Source organism: Pseudorasbora parva, chromosome 22 (genome assembly GCF_024679245.1).
Source record: "Pseudorasbora parva isolate DD20220531a chromosome 22, ASM2467924v1, whole genome shotgun sequence".
In the NCBI taxonomy this organism is placed as follows: domain Eukaryota; kingdom Metazoa; phylum Chordata; class Actinopteri; order Cypriniformes; family Gobionidae; genus Pseudorasbora; species Pseudorasbora parva.
Window position 1 is genome coordinate 30,527,259 of NC_090193.1, and position 22,799 is coordinate 30,550,057.

The 22,799-nt window shown below is 39.0% G+C and overlaps 1 protein-coding gene across 1 annotated transcript in view; it reads left to right on the forward strand.

Moving 5' to 3' along the window:
• diaph3 (diaphanous-related formin 3) overlaps positions 1–22,799 on the forward strand; it is a 417,231-nt gene that overhangs the window by 85,783 nt on the left and 308,649 nt on the right. The window contains exon 5 of the mRNA XM_067431466.1: positions 18,139–18,269. Within this exon, the coding sequence (XP_067287567.1) occupies positions 18,139–18,269 (131 nt within the window). The remainder of the gene's footprint in view (positions 1–18,138; positions 18,270–22,799) is intronic.

Genomic DNA, 22,799 nt, shown 5'->3' on the forward strand with positions numbered 1-22,799 from the left:
TGTAACTCCCATCAGCGCAGTCCTATAATTCCCTCCAAGGTTTCACAAGGCCGTGATAGCCTTTCTACAATCTCCTCTCAATTGAGTTTTTGCCATGGCTGAAAGGCTGTTTGCAAACCAGTTATTTTTAATGGAGAGAGAAAGAACACCTTTTTGATTTGCATTTCAGTGCATGTGATAAATTCTTTATCTCATAATTACACTGTAGGTTTGGTAATGGAGTGTATTTTAATGAATCAGGCTTTTGCATGACAATGAGCTGTGATGGTGACAATGGAGGTATGGCTGTCAAATAGAGAGAGAGAGAGGGCGCAAGCAATTAAAGACACAATCGTGAGACCCATTTTAACTGACCACACACTTCTTTAGAATAAGCGTGTGTAGCTCTGTGACCAAATCATCTTATTTTATTAATTATTTCTATTGTGTGCTGCAGGCAATGGGAATATTCTCTTAGTATACCATCACCAATTTTCATTTTTGATTATAGTTATTATTTTGCTGCATTCATTATAAGAATGTAATAGCATCAGCCACAATGATAATCAAATATCACCACCATAAGGGACATTATATTTAAGGTTTGGAATGAACAACCTATGTAACATCAGTTGTCATGTTGACTATCATTTAGTTCTAGGTCATGCATTCTTTCTCTGATGAATGCATAAGCTTACAACAAACTATGAGGCTTAAATCAGTGTCATTACTCCCTCTCAATATTTCAGGTGAACAAATGTATTACGTATTGCTACTTTAGTATCATATTGTGTTCACACGATAGACACTGACTCAGTCAAACTGTGTCATCAGAGAAGCACTAATTAAACATCACTGTGTCTGAAATTCAGAAAATTCTCAGGTTCAGAAATATTTGTGGTTGGCAAATTTTGGGTGCATCATGTCTTACATTTGTTTATCTAATACTTTAGCATTTCTTAAATGTCCAGAAACAATTATAAACAGAACCGTTAAAGAACCAGAATTGTTTCCATACATTTCTATACATAGTGATTCTGTGTGATTTGAAGTTTTCAGTATGACTCCACACCTTAAAATCAGCAGAGGCCTCTCACAATACAGTGAAGATGAGGTTTGGTTGACATGGGTTGAACGTCACGTTCTCATGTCTTTGTTTCTTCCTTGTGCTTCTTACTGGAGTGAGCATAAAGAGAAGCCAAATTATCTCTGTGTGTTTCAGAGATGCTCCCTACTCCCACTTGTGCGTTATAATGAGAGGTAATAGGTTGAAAAACGCCACGCTGTAGGGACTTGTGCGATGAAAGGTACATGCAGTTCTGGTGCTGTGGCGCAATACAATGCCCACACTTTTCCTCTCTCGATCCCGGTGAGGTGGCCTTAAGATTTACTGAGGCAGAGGGCTCTTGTCAGCACAGTGGTGGAAGACGAGCTAGGGCTTTCCATATATATGTCTGAGAAGATCTCAGCCTGTCAGGCTTTTGAGAAGCCTACATCTGTGTATCTACTGGAAAACTGTCAGGCTTTTTTGAGGGGTAGGGGAGTGTTTTTTGTTTGTCAGTTTTGATGCCCCTGTATGAATGTACTGCGGACTCTGAGAAGCATCAAGCCTGACTTTCCTACGCTGACTTTATAAATTGGATTTTGAAGGATGTAGGCGTAGATTGGAAAGTGGCGCTTTCGTCTGGTGTGGATGTTTAGATATTCCAGCACATGTACAGCATTTTTGAGAGCTGAATAATTATCAGGATCTGGATAAGACGCAATTCACATCCATTTTTAGCAACACGTCGTGCATTAAAACAGAAGGTGTATTTACATGGGTACTTGCTATATTTTGCCCTCACTTTGAGGTCATCCGTTTGATGCTAGAGGCGGGTGCCATGCCTGCAACCCTCCATTGATTAAACCTTTTTTTCTAATGTCACCTCAACAGTTTACAGGTTTCAGGCGCTGCTGAAACCACAATTAAAATGATTGATTGATTTGTTAAACAGATCAATTATTAGCAGAGTAAAAACAAATGCATGCCCGTCAACGATTGTACACTGCAAACAAAGAATACTAAACGCCTCCTAATTGCTCTCAACTGTAGACTGTTATCTGTTTACAACAAAGGCTATAAAACATCACGCTGGTCTTGGCATCACATCGGTAAATAAATGGAGTGAAACTGTTACCTTTATTAAAGGAATAGTGCATCCTAAAATTAAAATAGCTATTGTTTTTTCACACTCATGCCATTTTTGTTAGACTTTTGTTTTTCTGTGAATGTCAAAAATAGATATTTTGAAGATTTGTACTTGTTGGTCTTCTCTATTGAAATTACAATAAATGTAAACAGAGGCAATTCATTAAAAAAGGGCACAGGTGCATTTTAACTCAGCGTCTTTTGAAATGATAGTACCAGTTTGTATATGAAAAATATTAAAATCAATATTTTTTTCTTTTTGATAGAATCTTTGTGATTAGACCCATGGATTGTTATTATTTCTTTAGATTATGTTCTTAATATATTGGTTGTAGTTAATAGCTTTTTTATTTAATTGATTGATTGATTGATTGATTAATTGATTGATTGATTGAGCTGGCTTTCAATGACCACTAAGGGGCAGTATAGCTATTATTTGCAAAACCGCTGTATGAAAACAGGTGAATATTGTCCAATTTTTTTTTTTTTTTTTTTTTTGTAGTTTTATTTGAATACTAGTCATGCTAATAACCATTTGGGGAAAGACCATTATGAAACTTTGTAATAGACTTCCTCTTGTGATGAGACTGTTTTCATGACCATAATTACAATGTTGTTGCATTATCATCCCTCATTGCTTGGTATGCATTAAACCTGTGAAAACTGAAGATGACAACAATATAGCATAATTTTCGAATTGTTTTTGAGATATTTAATTATTCCCCCTTAAAAACCACTTAATGCAGGCTGTGGTAAATTAATGCAATATTTTTAATTAAGTGAATTTATCTGTAGTCTGACGTTGAACTTTTTTATTACAGTCTTAGTCTTTTAACCATCTCCTTTTTTGTTTTATTATACTACTCATCAGCATTATTTCCTCCTTACCTTTTTTGTAACCCCTAGATGGCACTGGAGAGCTGCAAAACAACCCCAGCCTGAGTGTGTGTGTGTGTATTTGCAGTTCCTTCAGTCAGAAAACGGATTCACAGTCTACACCTTGCATGTTATAGGCTTTCTGCTGCTGTCACTGTGTTTAACTCTGTTTTACCAGCTATGGATGGAGGCGAGCTTCTTTCTTAGTGTGTTTTGAGTCAGGGTTGATACTAGGCCCCCCCACGTCCACCAACAGACCCTAGGCCATGTCATGCTTCTCCATGCATCTCTCCTCACATTCTGCTTGCTGTGTCAGCTGTTTATGAGTTGAGGAAACATGTTGTGGATGAGAATCTAGATTCTGGTCTTGAATTGATTGATTTTTACTTTTAATGGTTAATGACATCATGATCAAATTAATCAAGCTGTTTATTAAATAAACAAGGGCAGATGAATGAATGAACAAATGGACAAACGAATGAAGGGAATTGAAATGAGTCAGAATGAACTATCACATGATGCTGTTTGTGTGGCCTGGACCCTTTGATATATTGCAAGGCAAGTGAAGTACACTTCTGTACAGTACTGTAGTCTTTGTGTTTTGAAAAATTGTCTTTTGATAGTGTTGCTTGAGGACATAATGGGAGACTAGCTTTATGGGCTGTATCTTGTCAAAACGTCTCTGTTTTTGGCACCATGCAATTGCAGACTTTGACTGAAGTCTCCACTGGGCTCAGATTCTGTCTCATAATAAAACATGCTCCCTCTGGTCCATCACCTCAGCTTGATGACAGGCGGCGTATTGTTTTTAAGTCAAAGGAGCTGAGTCACAATTATATTTAATGTTCATTTTGAAACTTGAAAGGTTGAAGTTAAAGTACTTTTTTTAAAATTTTCATGTAGTGTATTTTGTTTCTGTTTGTTTGTCATTGCCTTGATCTGTGTTTTTTGCCATGACCTTACATTTGTTGTTACAGATACTCGTCTGTGTTCTTGTTTGGTGTCTCTTGTCTTTCTTCTTCTGCCTGTAAGGTCAGCAGCAGTGTATGATTCTATTTTGGAAATGTAAATTTGGAGACTAATGGGACTGTTGTCTCGTTCACGAAGAGTCAGTGTGTCTAATTGAATATTGATCACAGGATAATTCTCAGATTTGACATGATAAAAGCTACCATAATTCTGTTGGGGCACCCATAAGTACTATTTCAAAAAGACAGAGTTTTAATACACACGTTCAGGACGTTAGAAAGTGGGATGAAGAGAGAGAAGGGAACAGAACAAGAAGGGAGGAAAAAAGTCCTCTCTCGGGCCCAAATATTCAGGCCCCAGAGCTCTTAATTATATCAGAGCGCTGAAAGGAGAGCCGAGCCAATGCTGCCGTGCTCATTTGCATTATGCATTAAGGTTAGCCTTTGTGTTGATGAAGAGGGCTGTATCGGCGCTCCTCTCTTACTGCTCTTTGTTTAATGCCATCTCTAAAGACACTAAATGGAGAAGTTCCTGCGTGGTTTGTATCTCAATAATGTCAGATACTGTTTAGATGGTGCAGACCTCCCACTCGCACCAGAAAATATGATGAATCATTAAGGATGGAGGGGAAGGAGAGAGGATGAATGGAAACAGGGAATGGACAATGGGGCTCGAGAACATTGTGTCTCGGTACAACAACATACTGAAATCCTAAGTCATTAAAGGAGCTATGCGCACATTCTCTTCTGAGCTCTTAGATCTTTTTTTTTCTTTCTAACCAAAGTGGCCCTCTACGTTTGATATCAGGATGTGGACATCCATTCCCTCTGTGGAGTCTGTAATTGGGAGTCAGTGTTGAAGTGCTCCCCGGTGGCTTGACCACTAGCAGGCCATCTGATGCCCAGGGCAAACATATTCCTTAGCAATTCATCTGGGAGACTAATACTGTGCAGAATAACCCAAGGAAGTTGAAGTTTATTTTGAAAGAGACACATATTAAACTTCACAGATAAAAGGGTTGGATATATATTTTTCAGAGTTTGTGCTGAGGTGCGGTTTAAAGAGAGAAAACCACATTATATGCTAGTACCTTCTAGAAAAGCCTGGGGCTAAGCACTTTATTTTAAAATCATAGAAACCTGTGTACTGCCAAGCGACGAGGGCAACCAGTTTGCTCAAAGTGGAAACGTGAAGTCCATTTGAAATTATTCCAAAATAAATGTCATCAAAATCCAGATTGCAGCTTTAAAACCCTTAAAGGTCTTGGAGATGTGCAAACCCATCGAGTCAGTAAACTACTTTGACATTTTTTATTGTAATGATTTGCAATCGCATGGCAGTCGAAGGAAATAAAGCATCTACACCTTTACATAAAATGTAGCCTAGACTTCTTCCCTAAAGGGATAGTTACCCACAAATGAAAATTCTATCATCATTTACTCAACCACATGTTGTATTTATTTGTTGTAATTCTTCCTTCTGTGAAGCACAATAATGAAAGCGAGTGAGGTCCAGAATTTGTTTGGACACCATTTGCTTCCATTGTATGGACAAAAAAGTTATTTTAAATATTTTTGTTATTATATAGCAAAGTTGTGGATAATGTTAAACTGTGTTGAGGCCAAAGTCTGCTCTCCTCTGGAGTAAGATTAGTACAATCATTAAAGGGTTTTGCTGGACCGCTTTCAGAGTGTGTGTGCTTTATGCATCTCAGGGTTCGATGGGTAATGATGATTTGGCTCATTATGAATCATAACGTGAACCAGGGGAAAAACTTGCCCAGAAACGACATGCTGGAGAAGACCTGGGCAGACGGCCATGTTTCCCGGGGACTGACCACCTTGGCGCGTGTGCCTGCCACACACACACACTCTAGATTTTGTTGCTTTCTGCTCTTAGGGGTGGAGAGAGATACTGAGCTATTTAATTTTTGTAATTTATTGGCGTTCTGGTCACTTTCAGAGACACAGTTTATCTCCTTTTTTTTTTTTTTTTTTTTTTTTTTTTTAAGATGTTCAGTTAAAGAATATGGCAGTAAGGAAGGTGGGTGCTTGTCCCAGATATTTGCTCCACAAAAAGCTCAACACCTGATACATTAAATGAGCTCCCATAGGAGCTCGAGCAGTGGAATCAGATATGCAGCACACAGCAAGAACTCATGCACACACTGACGTCCTTGAGGACTGGCCCTTTTCACCACATTCTGGGGAACTGTACATTCTCTTGTTGTGGAAAAACTAAGTTCTCACATGTTGGGAATCACTATTCGACATGTAAGGGTCTTTGATTTGATTTTTGGTAAAATATGAAAACAAAAGCTGTTAAAATCTTTTGTGATGAGCATAATTCTTCTTTGTATAATTTTCTTTTTTAGTTTTAAAATATTAATAAATAAATAAAATTGTCCCCCCAAGTGCTTTTAAATTGTACCTTAATAAATACTGCATATAAACTGTGCACGTGTGTACACATTTATTTGAAAACTTGTTTGCAAGTAATGCATAAGTGTGTGTACACACTTTAAAAAAAAAGTATATTCAAAATATTTATTTTTAATTATTTCAATTTGTATAGTATTCTTTTTTTAAATAAATGTTTTTGAATGTATGAAATTGGCATGATTGCAACAATTACATTTCTTAGAAGTTGGCGGTTGAGTTTAGAACAAGTGTTTTTTGAAATAAAGGTAGACTTTTATATTTTCACCACCATCATATCTGTGGATCAGTGGCAGTTAAGGCATCATAAATTCAGAGACTTCTTGGATCAGAAACTCTAACACGTTGTGACATTCCGCCATAGCACAGTGTTAATTATCACAACCGCAGGAAGCTGAACAGGTTGATGGGACATTTTGATGATGCTTTTTTTAATGCCCTCAGTTGCTCTCCACCCTGATTGGATGGGAGAGGCTTTGGCATTTTAGAGGCATTTGTGACCTGTCCTTTAAATGGATGATCAATTCCCTAAGCATGTCTGACATTTGCTTATGCGCTGCTGTTTTCCGCTTGCATGTAATTATGGACCATATTGCAGAGGACAGAGCAGACAAGAAAAGCAGGGTATGGCCTGAGCTTGCCAAAATCATTTTATTAGAACAAACAAATCATCTAACAAAGTTTTCAAGTTCAGTCTGTTGATGCTTAAAAGGCAGAACATTAATATCTTCTATTTAACGGTTTTGAATAATGTCTCATGCAAGCCAAGCCAATGCATAACAGTCTAGGCACAGGGCTTTCTTTCTTTCTTTCTTTCTTTCTTTCTTTCTTTCTTTCTTTCTTTCTTTCTTTCTTTCTTTCTTTCTTTCTTTCTTTCTTTCTTTCTTTCTTTCTTTCTTTCTTTCTTTCTTTCTGTCTTTCTGTCTTTCTGTCTTTCTGTCTTTCTGTCTTTCTGTCTTTCTTTCTGTCTTTCTGTCTTTCTGTCTGTCTGTGTCAGTCAAGGTCTTTAGACATTGAAAATCCATGGTCTAGGCCACTATGAAATGTGATTGAGAGTAGGGAAGCGCAAGCTTAATAGTTTCAGATCTGAGCTTGTTAGCGCACAGGTGGCTGGTTTGCTGGCCCACTAGGGACCTTGGAATTGTTGATGTTCTGTCGATCACTATTTTGCCCTTGAGCATGGCACTTAACCCTGGTTGTTTCACTGGGACCGTTTCCTCAATTAGTGTTCTCTAAATCACTTTGTATGAAACTGTCCGCTAAATGACACCACTAACTAATGAGAATCAGGTTCGCAGTACCTTAAGGGGAGTGATAGCTACAATTACCTAAGGAAACTTGGCTTCATGGTTTATTAATATCATAACCTGTGCAGAGTTGATCTAATTGGCCTGTTGTCAGGCTCGGAGGGTTCAGCACTAAGCAGACAGGTCGATCCGTGACCCAGGGCATGCTCTAGGATGTTTACCTTCGCTCCTGTGATTCCTGACAGAAGACGCCACCAGGTGATTGGAGCTTCTGCTGTGAGATCATGACTTGGCTGCTTAATGTGAAACTTTCTTTGTTTGATGTTGCAGCTGCGAGCCATTTTCATGTGTAAAGATTTGTTTGGATAATGCGGGTTTCAAAGAGCAGGCTTGATCCTGTGTGAGCATTGCCCTTATCCTTCACTTTTATCGTTTGTTGTCTGTGATTTTTAGTGTTGTTTTTAATTTTTTTTAAATTAATTGTTGTAACGGGGTAAACTACACAGAACACCATTTAAAATCCAGGTATTCAAGGAAACGCATGTTCAAGTAGCCCTGGCAAGATGGTTCTAGGATGGCTCGATACTGCAATTTTGACTTTGGAACCGTACCACAATCTAATACCGTAGTATCAATATTAATCCGATACCGTACAGAGTTTGAATTCTTTAATTGTAAGGATTTACCTGTTTAAAGCAGCACTGGGTAACTTTTGCTCTCGTGGTTCCCCTACAGTTGAGAAAAAATAATGTCCTCAACTACTGTCTTAAGCTCTGTCATCCTACAAAAGGGATTGCCATCGCGTGTGCGTTTGTTGACATGATAGCCCTGAACTAGTGATGCGTGGGTCATCTCATAACCCGCGGACCCCGTATGTCTATTTAATGGTCACAGGTGCGGGGCGGGTTGTAAAAATATATACAGTGGTGCGGGGCGGGCCAAATAATTTCATAAAAGCGTCCCCGCGGGTTGGTGCAGGACTAACAGTTACCCTAAAAACACTGCAGGAGGAGTTCTAATGCAGGTGTTCTTCTGGCATCGCGTGTGAAATGTCTTCATCCCAGGTACAGTCAGTGGGATATGTTTCAGCATGTCATATGAATATCAATGCATGGGTTTTATTTTTTCAAACGCCAAATAAGCGTGATGCTCACGTTTACAAGCCAGCGTCATTATAGTAGTCTATTGGTTACCATTTTACAGAATCTATATGAAACTTCAATTCAGTGTTTGAGTGGTAGGTAATAACCATAGCAAGCATGACAGCATCGTTCGGCACGCCTCCTTCAGCTCACGCCAACGAGCAAACGCTGGTCCAGTGTTGATCCTCGTCCTGCCTTTAATCCGATCACTTTTTCGTTTCCTCTTATTGCTTGCCTCAAACAAAACCTTTTCTTTCTTATTTGTCTGTGCTGCTTCAGACATGACTATATTATCCGACAAACAAAGTTGAGCTCGCACGTCCGAATTTAATGAAGTGTGGGTGTTGGTGGAAGTGACGTAAATGCCGTAAAGCAGTCAAATAATGTAGTTCTTTTTGTTCTCGGGTTACTACCCGAAACCCGAAGTTTAAAAGTACGATTAAAAACGATACAGACCCAGTCAAGCTATGGCAGACGTGTCATTCAACCTATTGTAAGTCGATGTAAATGGTAAATGGACTGCATTTATATAGCACTTTTATCCAAAGCGCTTTACATTTTTGCCTCACATTCACCCATTCATACACCGACGGCGATGTCAGCCATGCAAGGCGCCATCCAGCGCATCGGGAGCAGCGGGGGTTAGGTGTCTTGCTCATGGACACTTCGACACTTGGTCAGGTGGAACCGGGGATCGAACCACCAACCTTTCGGTTTGTAGACAATCTACATGAACCACTGAGCCACTGCCGCCCCGGTGTATCATCACAAGAGTGTTGAAAATATATTATGAAGGTTGAAAAGTTACCTAGTGCTGCTTTAATGTATTTAATGTCGATTAACCGTTAGCCTGCATACCGTGTGACTATGTGTCTGCAGCATGTGTTATATATAGCAACAGCATGACGGTCACAATGTTGCTCAAAACACCATGTTCCTCACCAAATGATTGAGAAGTGTTTTTAGTCTAAATGGAGGGCTAGCAGGATTGTAAAATGAGTCGATGTGATTGATCATTTAATTAATTTATTAATTCAAATATATCAAATAAACGTGCTGAACATGGCAACTAAACCCAATGAAATCATGATTTATTAGTGTTCTCATTAGGGCTGGGACAACGCGTCGACGTCATCGATGACGTTGACGCAAAAAATACGTTGACGCAAAATTTGCGCGTCGATTCGTCAGACTCAAAATAAAGATGGCGGCGCCGGAGAGTAGTAGCAACCATAGATGTACATAATAAAGTATTTTATGTAATTAAGTATATTATTTATTATGTATATCTATCAACACGAGTGGCTCCTCAGACTTTCAGAAGTGCAAGGCTTGCGGGTTGGCCACAGTCTATGGGGTTGGCGCGCGGTGCACGGAGCATCACAGGCATATGCGCGCACGCGTTTTGTTGTCACGGCTACATAAACAAATGTCTGCACACAGGAAGACAGATGTTTTGGTAATATTTGATGTATTTTAATCACACAAAAAACGTTTGCATCAAGTGAAAGCATCGGACACATTGGCTACGTTACCTACATAATAAGCTGTTTTAAATTTAAAATGTTCAATGTCTAATCGCGCTGATGTGACCGAGGGTATCCATCCTTTAAGTGAGCAGTTTCATTCCACGACTATTCCGGTTTTAAACGATATATTGGCGCCCATAATGCACTCTACATGTAATTTTTTTCACTGTCATGCCGCGGATGCGCGTGGCGTTTCTGTTGCGGGTCAGCCACGGGGCTGCGTGGCGTTTTCTCTGCCTTTGCTCACTAGAAGCGTGTCTGACGCGGCGCTGCTGCTGCTATTGATGCGGAGGGAAGCCCTATTCCTAATGTTAAACATAAATAGCCTACTGATACAGCAAAGAAAACGTCGGGAGTAGCCACATATCTATGGTATTGACGGCAAAATAGGCTACAGAATATTTCGTTCTGTATTGACAGTTGCAATATTTCAAAATCGATAATTGACGTTTTTATTATTACAATTAGGCCTATATCTGCATTTATGTAAACCTACAGACTTTCAAACATGAAAATGTAATTTAATAATATGTATTCGTGTCAAAATGATATATAAACATCTTTTCCTATTCTATTTTGCCTGGAGACGCTCCCAACACACGTGAAAAATAGGCGCTCTTCTATTTCTAGCATGCACGCGTTTTCCGCGTGTCACAGGCAGTGTGCAAACTCCAACCTGTTAAAATGGGAGCCGAAACACAAACGCAGCCGAGACGATCACGCTTGCAGTGTGTCCCCGGATTTGATTAACCAACTTGTTGATATTTAATCGATGGGCATAGCCTGTAGGCTGAGTTGCATACATAGAAAAATCGTATAATATGTTTCTTTGTTGTAGGTTAATACTTATTTATTTGTGTGTGTGTGTGTGTGTGTAGCCTACTTTATGTTTTCAAGGTTTTATTGAATGCATTGCTCATGTATAGTCTTACTTTGGAATTTTAAGAGCAATGAACATATATTGCAATGTTAAGGAATTAATTTTTCATTCAGAAAATTAAATCAACATGCATAAATTGCTATTAGGCAATTAATGGGGAGATAATCGGTAATCGAATCGAATCGTAACCGAATCGGACAGGGAAAATTAATCGTTAGATTAATCGATGCACCGAAAAAATAATCGCTAGATTAATCGTTTAAAAAATAATCGTTTATCCCAGCCCTAGTTCTCATGTAATGTTGGGTAATATGTCTCAGTTGAAGTTGTTATTATTAGTCGTGTGTTGATGTTTGAGCTGCACATGCTGAGGCACTGAATGAAGCTCTGTGCTGGTGCATTATTTAACGCAACGAAAAACTTCCTATATGAGATTAATCGGATATAGTCATTACAAAATCAACATATCACAACAAATATATGCACAAAATGGTGCGAATGCACAAGTGAACTTGACCTGAGTTACGTGCTCTTCAGAATGTGTGACTCATTTTGTGCATCCCCACTTCCTGGAGCAACGTGATAAAACGGCCAGTTTTATCGATTAAATGTATTATTGACAATTAATCAATCCTTGCTTAATAATTAACATCCCTAGTATTAACTGGACAGTGAATACTATCTAGTGTTGTTTTACATTTTATTACTTTATACAATTTCTGTAGCTACTTCTGTACCTGACTACTAATGTTGGAATTACCTAAACTTAAAGGGTTAGTTCACCCAAAAATGAAACTTTTTTCATTAAAGGGGCGGTGAAATGCTGTTTCATGCATACTGAGCTTTTTACACTGTTAAAGACTTGGATTCCCATCCTAAACATAGACAAAGTTTCAAAAACGAGTATTTCTGTGTCAAAAATACTCCTTCCGGTTTCTCTCAAGTTTCTGAGTTTTTTCGAGTATGGCTCGGCTTGACGTTAATAGAGTGGAAAGTCCTTGTATGGGCCGTACGGGCTCTTCTCGCGGAAAGGTGCGCGCGCACGTGACTAGAGGCGAGAGAGCAAATACATGCCGATAAACAATCTCTCCGGTGCAGATCCAGTCGTCCGTGCAACACTTCTGTCCCACCGCGCTTCACTTTATTCCTATGGGTGATGTCAAGCGACTTCAACGCTTCAGCACAGCATTCCGGAAGGGCAGCGCTGCATTTGAACCGATTTGAATGCAGAAATGACGGTAAGCGGCACAACATTATGCTTTAATCGTGTCGCAAAAGTTGATCTCTACAGTCACTGCTGTCATAGGACTTCACGAAATCAGTAGTTACCAAAGAAGTGTGTTTTTGATGGAGCGGTGACGATAAAGGTTCACGGTCGTGCTTTGGAAGCAGATGGCGAGTAAAACTGCTTCAAATGTCTATGCTGTTGGCTATCGTCGCGTAAGTAAACATCAGTAAACAACACGATCGTGTATAACGTTAGTTAATTTATCAATGGAGCATGCAAACTATGGTGTGTGTTTAAATACATTTGTTTAGCTGACCACTATATGTGTCAGTTTATTTATTGTAAAACCACCCAAACATAAACCTAGCGTTCTCACAAAGCGAGCTTCGTCATTCAAATGCGCTAACGTTACTTCATTGTTGTTCTATGTATAACGTTACACTAGTCTGACGTGCAAAACCGTTTTGCTTGCTACGGCTAATGTTTAGTCGCATACAATAGTCCATAAACCAAATCATGTCCTCATAAACTGCGAGTAAACACACACATGTTGACAGGCCACTAAATACAGTCCATACCACAGAGACGGACGTCCTGATGTTGCTGCTTCCCCTGTTCAATTTATTTCAGCCTCTGGATCTGATTCTGGATCATATATGTATTAGTTGAATCTGATCGATAGCTGTTTTCTTCTCCACGCTTGAGGACGTCACCGCTTTGTGCACAATCATCATTCTTTAGCTCTGCCCACACGATACGCCTCCAGCCGGTCGTTTTTTCCCCCGGAAAGACTCGGTACAGGCTATATTTTTTTATAAATATAATAAAACTAAAGACTTTTCGGAGATATAAAGGATGCAATACTACTCTATAGGTACTCAAGATTGACATGAGAGACTGAAACTGAGTGTTTACCCCCCCTTTAATGACACACCCCATTGTCGTTCCACCTCCGTTTATCCTCGGAACACAGTTTAAGATATTTTAGATTTAGTCCGAGGGCTTTCTGTCCTTTGAATGTAAGCGTATGCCCACTTGCTGTCCACATCCAGAAGGTAATGAAAACATCAAAGTTGTCCATATGTGACATCAGTTGGTTAGTTAGATTCTTTTGAAACGTCATGATGGACGAAAACTTGAAAAAACAGACAGAATCTCTTCTAAAATCCTAAATATCTCTATACTCTGCTTCGGATTTGCTGAAGTTTTAACTCTTGATTTAAAAGGAAGCAATGTTTTGCTTTTCTCAAGTTACAAAAAAAAAAAAAAAAAACTGTCACCATGGTGATAAAGGGAGAAATATAAAGGAAGGACAGGATAGTATAGAGAGAGAACAAGGGATGGGCGGAGAGTCTTTCACTGGAAGCAGCTGTATCTCTTGTATGTGATGATTAAGACCTCCGTCTCCTGCGGAGGGGATGGTCAGGGCAGCAGCCCACAGGCCCAATGCACGATGGGTAGGGTAAGGAGTTCTGATCCTGTGGTGTAATGACCTGCTGCTGCTGACTGTGTCTGTCTCCCACTGGCAATGTTTGTGTCCCGGCTACAAGAATCAACAATTCCTGTTTTAAAAATGAGAGGGAGAGAGAGAGGTTTGTAATATAGGTTTGTGCAATTGTAGCTGAATGGACAGATTAGTTGGTTGTCTGACTAGAGTGAGTTGTTGGAAGTTGGTCAAAGTCAGCCTGCTGCAGGTCTTGATGGGTAGTCTGATTTACTCTCATCCTCTCTGTGTGTAATATATCCTGATGCATGTACGTTCAAAGCAGCCAGGAGCCCCAAAGTTTCCCTTTTGGTCTTAAATATATTTCTCCCTTGTGGAGAAAAACACTACAGAAGCTGCAGTTTATACATGGGTCATACGAACGTGCACAACCACGCAAACCTGTGTGTACACAAAAAAATATACGAGTAGCATGTACGTATATTAGGTAATTATTGTAATGTCTTGTATGGGTAAATGACAGTACAAAAAAGTACAATGACTAAGGATGATTTACACGAGCACTTTGAAGTGCACCTGAGTTGACATCAGAGTTAGGTTCCTTTTAGATTGTGTGAACGCAGTTTTCTGAACTCTGATGCGCACCCAGAAACTATACCCAAGTCTGCATAAAAAGGGTGGTTGGGGGTACAGTTCACGTAAACACTGGTACAGTTTGCTGTTGATATGAACATAATCATATTCAATCCCAGAAATTAACTGCTATTGATGATGCACAATTCAATAAATCTGTATGTTTGCGTGTTCTCTCTCACTTTCCTGACAAGCGTGACTGAAGCACCACAAGCAGAGGGAATATCCCAGCCTTCAGCACAAATGGATTCCTGCATTCTTTAAAACATTTGCAGTTCATTCACAGAAGATCGACACTAGTGGCGTTATGTGCTGGCGCTTTGAAAACAAAACTGAATGGTTTAAAAATCATAGTATAAACGTGAGGTGCGCAACGCTATGCATTTTGCTACCGTCTACCAAGCAACAGGTAAACAGCCGCCGCTTTGATGCAAATGCACCACGTTAGACCCAAATCATATGATGTGAATATAATCCAGTGGGGGGAGGGGGAGCAATGGAACTCTGGTTCAGACCAGGCAATCAAACCAAGTGTAAAAGCACCCTTGAAAGACTACTTGATGTAAAATGATTGACCGTGTATCCTGCAATTGCAGTGTCATAGATACAAATATCTATTTTGGAGCTTGTCTCTTGTTTTTGAATGCATCTCTGACATGTGGTGCAGCATGGATGGTGGTTTTCTTCTGTAGTGTTCCTATGTGCCTTAATGAATGTGAAATATCCTAAAGTGCTGCTTTATGACTGACCTTGAGTTTGAAATATCAGTATCGTGATAGCCCTAAATGAATCTAACCATTCACCACTACTGGTGACGCATTTGAACCGAAACTGACCGTGCGAAAATATATAGTATTCGACACTAGCATGTCACCCAGCAATTGCAAGGTTACCTGGAAAAATGTCTAAATATGTGGAAGCCAGCAAATGTGTGCATCTGAAAGATAAATCACTTTCCTCAACACTCAAAAAGAAAAGAAAAAAATATCATTGTCTCTTTTGGGTGGTGTGGAGGTTTACAGATTTTTTTTCCCCTTCTTTTTTTCTTTCTGTTTGTTGCTCTTCTTCCTCTTCCTGCTTTATACTACTACTTGTTTTCCTTTTTCATTTTTTCACTTTGTTCAATACACAAATCAAACATTAGAATAAGAAGGCTCATGCTAATGTTGCTTTTTCTATTTGCATTCATTTTTTTTTTGTTTTAGTACATGCGTTGCCAACTAATTTCTAGTAATTGCAGTTTTGTTAAGTCGGTAATTTAACAGGCAGATTTTTATTTGTCAATTCTAGTAGCTCTTAATCTCAAATTTGGCAAGTGACAGCCACACTTTTTTGGCATGTTTATTTGCTGGCTTCTCCAAAAAATAAAAGCCTTTCAAACTAATAAAAGAAGTTTGAAGAACATTATCAATATTCAATAGTCTGAAAATGAGGTTTATTATTATTTGTAAGTCACAAAAATATTTAATTTTCAAAGCATACAAATTAAGAAAGCATTTGTTGTTCATTCATTGTGATTATTTTTATTTATAAATATATATATATATATATATATATGAAGTAGAACTGAAGACTATTCTATTCAGAAAGGCTTTTATGTGTTGATTGTTTTTATTATTCTATATTTTTACTTCATTTTTGTTATTTTCGTTTGTTACACCAACACAGCCGAGAAGCGGAAATCTCAACATTATGCCGGACACTGACGCTAGCCCATCTATCTATCTATCTATCTATCTATCTATCTATCTATCTATCTATCTATCTATCTATCTATCTATCTATCTATCTATCTATCTATCTATCTATCTATCTATCTATCTATCTATCTATCTATCTATCTATCTATCTATCTATCTATCTATCTATCTATCTATCTATCTATAAATAAAACACATTGATTGGCGGCGTTTGCGCTGGGCTAGCGTCATCAGTGTCCGGCATAATGTTGAGATTTCCGCTTCTCGGCTGTGGAACGGCTTGGACTTCTGCTCCGACCCCAGTGTGTCCACAGAAGTGCCCGGAAAACTTTGTTTGCCTCCTGCATTGTGCTGCAGCGATCCCCATCATCTGGTCTTCGTGCCTCGGACAGAAGACTTTCTGAACAGAAAAGTCTTCAGTTTTAAACTGGCTCTACTAGGCTCTATACTGCTCTCAGCTCACTGGGAAGGTGGTTCCAAAGCCGCGGTACAGCTGAGCAGAAACCTTGATCCCCCCATGGCACGAAGCCTGGTGGTGGGAACTTAAAGAAGCAGGTGGCCTGACGATCTGAGGGTGTAGGTGGAGGATTTCAGACTGATGAGTTCCTGTAGATATGGAGGTGCATGTCCGGTGATGCATTTATGTGTGAGCAGGAGGATTTTGTAGTGGTGATAAATCAGGAAGCCAGTGTAATGAGTGTAGAATGGGAGTTATGTGATCATATTTACGGACTCTCATAAGGACTCTGGCAGCCCTGTTCTGGATGTATTGAAGCATCTGGATAATTCTGCCAGAAATCCCACTGAAGAGTCCGTTGCAGTAGTCCAGCCTGGTGGAGACAAAGGCATGGACAAGTTTCTCTGCATCCGGAAAGGTTAAAAGGGGACAGAGTTTGGAGATGTTTTGAAGGTGGTGGAAGGAAGTTTTACAATTGTGCTTTCAGCTGTGGGTCAAACCAAACCCTAGATTTGTGACTGAGGAAGAGAAAGTGATGACCTGGCCGTCAAAGATGAGCTGGGATAAGGGACAGGAGTGGATCTGATAAGGGGTGCCAACCAGTAGTGCCTCAGTTTAACTGGATTTCAGCTGGAGGAAGTTAGTTCCCATCCATGCCTTAATCTCCTCAAGACGTGGTGAGTTGTGAGTCGTGACAGAGCTGTGGAGGGGCTGGGGGAAATTTTGATATAAAGTTGCATGTCATCAGCATAACAATGAAAAGATAGTCCATGTCTGCTCATGACGGGTCCGAGGGGAAGCATGTAGAGGATGAATAAGATTGGGCCGAGAACCGAAACCTGCGGAACACCACATGTAACAGGGAGCAGCCTGGACTTACATTCTTCCAAAATAACACGCTCAGTCCTGTCAGAAAGGTAGGACTGAAACCACTGCAGTGCTGCTCCAGATAGTCCTCTGTATTGTGGAGGCAGTCCAGGAGGATGGTATGGTCCATGGTGTCGAATGCCGCTGATAGGTCAAGGAGTGAGCAGTGATGGTGATCCTGAATCAGCTGTCATTAGAAGGGCATTTGTCACCCTGAGCAGAGATGTTTCGGTGCTGTGGGCCGAGCGAAAGCCTGATTGAAATATCTCAAATAAGTTATTTTTTAGATGGTTGTGGAACTGAGAGGCGACTTCCTTCTCTAGAACCTAGGACTTATCCTCAAATTGCACAAGTTGAGCCTTTACATTTGTTAAAAAACAAACAAAAATGCATAACTTAATCATCTTTTAGGGCAAGTCCACTCCACAGCCAGCTTTGTTTTTCAATCATGCATGTAGAGCTCTAGTCTACCTGATTTTGGAAAAACTGAAATCTGCATAATAGTTTGGCAATGTATGTGACCATCTAATAATTTTTCTCTCTGTTGCTTTCTGACAGGGTAGTTTGAGGAGCAGCAGTCAAATATCTCCTCAGGAGTTTCTGAGTGAGCTGAAAGGTGGTGCCACTGACGAGAGACTGTTTGCCTGTCTGGACTCCCTCAGAGTGTCACTCACCAGCAACCCAGTCAGGTACACACTTAAAGGAGTTTTATAGCATTTCATTTATTATATAATGTTAGTCAAGTTTTCTTACATCAAAGTTTCCCTCTTTCTCTCTGACATGTAATTTAGCAGGATATTTTTTCTGCTGTTTCTTCTGTAAAAGACTGCTCAGGTTACACAAACACTTTTCCACTGGAAGGCATCCTCAAACGCTTTCTCACATCTCAAACTTGACAAGCCAGCTTGATATTGCAGCCTCCTGAATACTCACACACATTGAAATATCCAACCTGGCCACCTAGCACATCTGACCTCCGACATTTGCCCGATGGTGTGCAACTCAGTGGAGTTCTCTGTGATTTCATATTTATTAATATGTATTACCGATCGCCAGGTCGCCCCAGGTTTTCCCTCCTACCTCTTAATGGTTTGATGCCTTTTGCAACGAGCTCTCCTGCTGTTTGCCTGCATTTGTACCGCAAACATGACAGAGTGGCCTCTCCAGGAGGGTGAAGATGATAAACAATTTGTGAATAGTTTTTTTGAATACACTTTCCTTTTTTCGTGACCATTAAAAGTACTCTATTTGAACAGCACAGTTTTAAATGCAGTTCACACAGAGACAGAATTCTGCAGGCAATGTTTGGAAGTGTACAGGAGAATAAGGTAGATGGGAGACTAGGAAATGCATATTTTATTCTCATGATGTTGTGACTTGATGTCATTCTGTTGTCCTTGGAGATATATAATTAAAAAAAAATTGTTTTTCATTGATCTTTCATTAAAAAAGTAAGAATACATTAAAACCTACACATCTCAAATAAGTGACTAAGCAAGAAGTTTTTCTTTAGTTTAGCTATGGAATGCTTGGGGGATCAAAATCATTTGCTTTGTATTCTGAGCACGGACTCATAAGACATTGTCTAATTCATCTGAGAACATGACCCCAGAAGCACAATGAGTGTGTGGCTTTAGGACACTCATTTTTGTCCAGTGTCCTTTTCATTTGAAACATTTTCCTAATTTTGATCACAAAATAAAAATCCCATAGATAAGTGGGATAGAGAGCCTGGTGTGTGCGTGCAGATCAAGCTATTACAGGCAGTTAAAGTTAATTTGACAGATCGCACTAAGCAGTGTGTCCAATTTCAAAGACTATGGATGGAAAAATAAACCTCATCTGTGATGATAAAGGAGAAGAGAGAAGGAAAGACAAGAGCACGTTCAAGCAGGAGAGTCGGTGTTAAACTGTTTGCATCAGAGCTGCATTCTTTATTGGCATAATTCATGAAATGTCATGATTTCTATTAGCACCCCGAACGTCATTCTGGCACATGCAGCTGTTTGTTATGGCCGTGAACGTCGCGGGTGGAATGATCCACAATCGGAGAGCAATGGCCGACCTTGCGTGAGGAGTCTAGCCCGAACATTACTCACACCTGGCACCTTTATCATTTCTTCCTGCGCAAGGTTAAAACTTCTCCAAACAATTCAATCTTTTTTTAAATTTGTATTTTTGGCATTGTCTGGCTAGAGTATGACACAAAGCTGTTTTATTCAGCTATGCTGATGAAAGCCTGCAGTGTTTTATTCTTCTAGGTCACAGTTGTGGGATGAATAAAACTAAGATAAGTGTGAGGAAGCGAAGACATTAGTAAATGGTGATTCATTGCTAAAAAGGTTCATTTAGTGCAAATGCTCAACAGTGTGTGAAATGCACAACACTTAGACAGTAGACACTGTTTTTTTTATTCATTAAGACTGGATTTAGGTTGGAAGGACCTTGATGAGTATTTCACAGTAGAGTGGGAATGTAGAAAGTAATTCTTCCAAAATGACTGATCCATGTAGCCTCATTACTGTGATTTCTATCTTTCCTGCTTTTCAGTAAGAAGCAAAGGAGAGAATGTCATGACAATTCCCTAATGAAAATGGGCATATGGTATTTTATTATAACTAGGATCCCCACAGATCCCTTTCAGCGATTCCCTGTTGGAATGTCTGGATGTTGGTAATCACATGTAGTCAAGACTGATATTGGGCCACATTGGTATTTTGCCATGTGTCACCTTCTTTTCTTCTTTTGCTTGGAGGCTAAGAAATCGACCCCATTCTAAGATACATTGATGCTTCTTATTGGTATTTTTGGTATACATGGAAGATTGGAGACCATATTGGCATTGGCCAATAGAAATGTTTATTAAACTTGTCGGCATAAAGATTTTAAGCTTTTTCTCCTAGAATCGTAAAAAAAAAAGTTGTATGCCAGAATTATCGCTGGATTGCTGCTTTGGTTGGAACACTGTTTAAGAAGAAAATGAGTAACACGGGTAATATTTTGCCATACAATTACAATAAACAGTAAAATTACAATACAATTAAATGCATTAGGTATTCACTATTATTTTTCACACAATAGATTAATCTAGACAAATGTTACTTTATAAATATTCTATTTTTTGTTGCTAAATCATGTTTGTTCATAAAAATCATTTTGTATACATCTAAAAATTAGAAAAATAGTATTACATGTAGAAATTAACATTTAACCTAGATTAATATATGCTGTTTTGTTAACTTAAGTTGTGGTTAGATTTAGCAGTTTTCAGCAACATTTCTTGGGATTAAAAAGGTCCCCTGTCCTTTGCCAGTAATCAAACCAAGCAGTTTTCTGTAAGTCAATGTGGCTAATTCACCTGACCAATTTGAACACAAGTGAAATCTTCATGGGGAACTTTTACAAAACTTGTAAAGTTTAAAAGAAAACCTATATCTATAATATTATAACATCATAAGACTTATAATAGCCATTGCATTTATATTATTTACAAATAATTATCTATATTACTGCTTCCCTAACGATAACTGACTCCAGCCAACTGCTCTACACAATCACGATCAACACTCAGTTCAGGGTTGACCAATGATTTTCATTCTTAATCATAATTTGAATGGATAAGGAATTTTAAATTGTCATTTTATAAAGATTGCACTTACACGGAGCAATTTTTGGCAAAATAAATACTTTACAAATAATATATATATATATTTTTTTTATCCGGACAATAGGGCTGTCAACGAATATTCTAAATTTGAATATACATTTGAATAGTTAAAAAAAAAAATTCAAAGGTGAAAATTAATATTCAAATAAAAATAAACTAAAACAAAAAGTGGAGAAAAAAAACGCCTGCGGTAGTAGAGGCGTGGCTGTCTGCTTTCTTTCAGATTCAACTGCCTTGCATTATAAAAAAAAAAAAACTGGATTTGATCGAGGGAAATGTTCAAGTCAAATTGAGCATTTAACCTGCACCCAAAAAGGTGACATTATACCTTCTAAATGTTTGAATCTGCAGATGTACAAGGTCCTTCAGTCAAAAGAATGAGATGTTGTACACTTGGGAATCCACTCAGACTTGAAAACATCAGACTTGGTATCTTTTTATAAATAAATTACACCATTGTTTTCTTCAGAGTGCAGCTTGATATCTAGGATTCTTTTTAGCGACGGATTAAACACATCAATCATAGTGATTTAAGCTGAATGCTGATGACATTTTGATAAATGCTCTTTGTTTTATGCGTCATCCTGTTTGCGGTTTTTCTTGTAGAGTTGAGACAGTCCTTTCCAGTTAGACAGTTATAGGTTTAGTTTTAATTTCAAATAGACATTCTGTTGTCACTCGGTTGAAATGAACTCTGTTTTGCAGCAGCAGTGTGTGTGTCTGTTTCCTGTGTGTGTGTGCAGTTTGTAATGATGAGCTTGATGAGTTTTGTGATCGTGTGGGTGAGGCTGGCTATTCTTTGCTTGGCTGGTGTTTGATTTGTACCGTCATTCACTCTCCTCAGTACCATACCACGAAAGAGAGGGATGAGAGCTGAGGGAGCATGTGTACGGGGTATGAACATCAAGGATATGTAGGGGGTGAAATTTATACCCATAGTATTCCTCTACTCAGGCAAGGTGTCTGATTGGACGAGTGAGTGATGTTTCCATTACCTGCATGTGCCATTGTGAGTGACATTGATTTTCACTCCTCCTTCACTCCTTTTTTGTCAGTTCAGGAGTTCATCCTCCCATCACAGTCGAATGCTGCATGATTTTGAAAAGACACCTGTTCTGATTTAGCAGCCCTCATTGTGCTCCACAGACTGTGACTGGTTAAATATTGAATGGGATGACCCAAACGAGAACAGGGCATAGATGTATGGTAATCCTTTTCATTCTTGTGTCTACTTCCTTTACCCAATTATCATCTTGCTGTACAGTACATGCTAGGGATGCTCCGATCAGAATTTGTGCAGCTGGCACAGACTACCAATTTCTAATCATGAACTACCTACATGTGTAAAGACTACAATAAAGCATAATAATATTTATAATTACATATAATAAGTAACAAGTAATAAGATCCTGATTCATGCGTGGTAATAACAGATCACACAGTAATGACGCAAAAGACGCAAGCTTGTTCACACCAGCTGAGAGCTGTGGCAAAAATGAAAAGATCAGTAGTGCTCAATAATAATGCAGTGAAAAGGTGTGTATGGTTCAAA